This window comes from Lampris incognitus, chromosome 2 (assembly GCF_029633865.1).
Source record: "Lampris incognitus isolate fLamInc1 chromosome 2, fLamInc1.hap2, whole genome shotgun sequence".
Lineage (NCBI taxonomy): Eukaryota > Metazoa > Chordata > Actinopteri > Lampriformes > Lampridae > Lampris > Lampris incognitus.
The window spans coordinates 17,997,446-18,000,342 of NC_079212.1; the positions used below are offsets into that span (position 1 = coordinate 17,997,446).

The following is a 2,897-nucleotide window of genomic DNA, read 5'->3' on the forward strand; positions in this document are numbered from 1 at the left end:
CAGTTGACCCCAAGTATTTAAACTCATATGCCTTCGTCACTTCCACTCCTTGCATCCTGACCATTCCACTATCCTCTCTCTCATTCACGCATAGGTATTCCATCTTGCTCCTACTGACTTTCATTCCTCTTCTCTCCAGTGCATACCTCCACCTCTCCAGGCTCTCCTCAACCTGCACCCTACTCTTGCTACAGATCACAATGTCATCCACGAACATCATCGTCCATGGAGACTCCTGCCTGATCTCGTTTGTCAACCTGTCCATCACCACTGCAAACAAGAAAGGGCTCAGAGCCGATCCTTGATGTAATCCCACCCCCACCTTGGAGAGGGATTACATCATTATTCCTCTCCACCTTGGACAGCAATAATCAGTAATAGTCTCCTTGTACAGGGAGACTATAACTGATTATTCTCCCATCCAAACACCTAGTATAGTAACTATAATCTGAAACACAATATATCCAATATTTCTACTAATCAGAATTCAGGAGGACTGACAGGTCTCTGTGAACAGTATCATCGATCTGTCCTTGTGTTGTGTTGTATGGTGTCCTTTGATGGATACTGAAGCAAGGTTTCTGAGATGGACAGAGGAAGGTTGAAGTGAAAAGCCATGATTTGCTCCTTTTTCGCCACTAAATGGGCAAACTTGAAGTGAGATAGACCAAGGTTAAAAGGGGCAGAATAAACTCTCGTCACCATGTTATGTCGACATGCTCAAAGATCTAAAATCCCATCACCCCCTCCCACCCTTGCTTTGTCCTTTCCCGAACTACTTGTGAGCTCCAGCTCAGATCGCCATGGGGACCGCCTCTTTCATGATGCGGTTGCCATAGCATCTTTTGTGTTCCCACATCTGTGGATGCTTTTCGCATCCTCCTTGATATCAATCAAAACACACACCCCGAGAGGAGAATTCCTCTGTTTCGGCTTAAGCAGAATGACAATTTACCTTTATACCATTAGGAAATCATCAGGTTAGAAATAAAAGATGACATTCCACTCTTGTCGAGTACACATCCAGACGTGTGATTCAGGTGACCTGTCCAGTTTCATATCCAATTTTGGATTATCTTCTGAGTATAGTTCTCATTTTAATGTCAGTCAGATGGCAAACGGCGATGTTCCAAATGTGTCTAATACTGTAGTACTGCATCAAATGTGCCTACTACTATAGTACCACACTATTTGGCAGCTATCCATTAAACAACTCAATGGAGGATGGTTACTGTGGAGGGTTTAGTGCTATGGAGATGTTTGGGGAACAGGTGGGGGTACAATGTCCAAACCAAGTCTCCTGACCCTCCAGGCCTCAGAGGGGCCCTGGATCTGGCAGACCGAGTCCAGAATGAACTGGTTGAGGGGAGAGTTAACGTGCCCCATTATGCTGAGGATTACCCCCCTCCACAGCAACTGTTATCCCCCCTTTTGTGGAGCTAAGCCCAACTGTGTGAGGCGAGATGTGTGTGTGTTCGTTGGGGGAGGGGGGAGGCACAGAGTGGAACCCGCTGGCGTGGGGAGTTTTCAGCCCCCACCACTCAGAGTGCTGACATCAACACAATATCATGGAAACACTCTCAGATACACACACCCCCCCCACACAAACACATGCACACCCACACACATACACCCACACACATACACTCACTCACTCACTCACTCACTCACTCACTCACTCACTCACTCACTCACACACACACACACACACACACACACACACACACACACACACACACACACACACACACACACACACACACACCCGAAAAGTGCCAGCTAAGGGATTTGAGAGGGAGAGAAAAAGATAAAGATAAAGAGAGAGAGACATAGAGTGAGAGAGAGAGAAAGAGAGACATAGAGTGAGAGAGAGACATAGAGTGAGAGAGAGAGTGTGTGTGTGTGTGTGTGTGAGAGAGAGAGAGAGAGAGAGAGAGAGAGAGAGAGAGAGAGAGAGAGAGAGAGAGAGAGAGAGAGGGAGGGAGAGAGAGCATTGATATTGCCTGGAGGCAAGATGAGCAGTTTATACCTGCGTTCCCCTCTTTTATATGAAATTATCCAAAATGCATTCCCAGATCTTTTTTCTTTTCTTTTCTTTTTTTCCCCCCAGATCCACACTATATAGATTTGTTCCATTGGGGGATATGCGTCTACATTTTTCTCTTATTGCCGACACCAAGTCGCTATCTCAGATCGCAGCAGAGCAGCTGGTAGTGATGTCAGGGTCCTTATGGCAGCATGTGTCTCAGACAGAGCACACCGGGGTGCTGCAGGCCCTCACCATCAACAGCTCTCACCGCTCCATAGTGTTTTCATGGCTGACTGTTCCACAAGCTTCCATATGACACTTTTTTTGTGGTGTGTTTGTACTCTGCTGCACAATGACAGGTACGACGTAAGCAGTAATTTCAGTCGGTGACTACTTGGCCTTATATGTTTCATTGCAGCTCTCATATCAGTTTTACTACGGTGGTCTAAGCTCATATTGAGCAATGTGTCAGTGACATAAAACTAGAGATAAAATACATACATATTTGGACATAAAACTGAGGCAGTGGTGTACAAAGTGTGGGTCGCAGTAGGGGGCCAGGTAGGTCACGGGATGTCACAATCAACACATTTGGTTTGGCGACGCCAGAAAAAAAAAATGCATGCAACTGCATCATCTCAAATACACTTTTGAGGCAAAGTGAATAAATGCAATAGTTTAATTGTATTCCAAAACATTACTATGAATAAAACGACACTTCAGCATGCACTGTCTGCTTTTAATGGTTAGTAGGCCATGACTGAACACGGGAAGTGGAAATACATCACTGATGAATGAAATAGAGAGGATTTTTAACTAACTCACGTTTAAACAGGTAGAAAAGTGATCGCTCATTTTACTGCACAGA

At 45.3% G+C, this 2,897-nt stretch overlaps 1 protein-coding gene across 1 annotated transcript in view; it reads left to right on the forward strand.

Annotated features, from left to right (window-relative positions):
- The window catches only part of LOC130129026 (RNA-binding motif protein, X-linked-like-2), a 7,220-nt gene extending 4,875 nt beyond the window's left edge, over positions 1-2,345 (forward strand). The window contains 1 exon segment of the mRNA XM_056298825.1: positions 2,111-2,345. Within this exon segment, the coding sequence (XP_056154800.1) occupies positions 2,111-2,345 (235 nt within the window).
- The last annotated feature ends 552 nt before the right edge of the window (positions 2,346-2,897 follow it).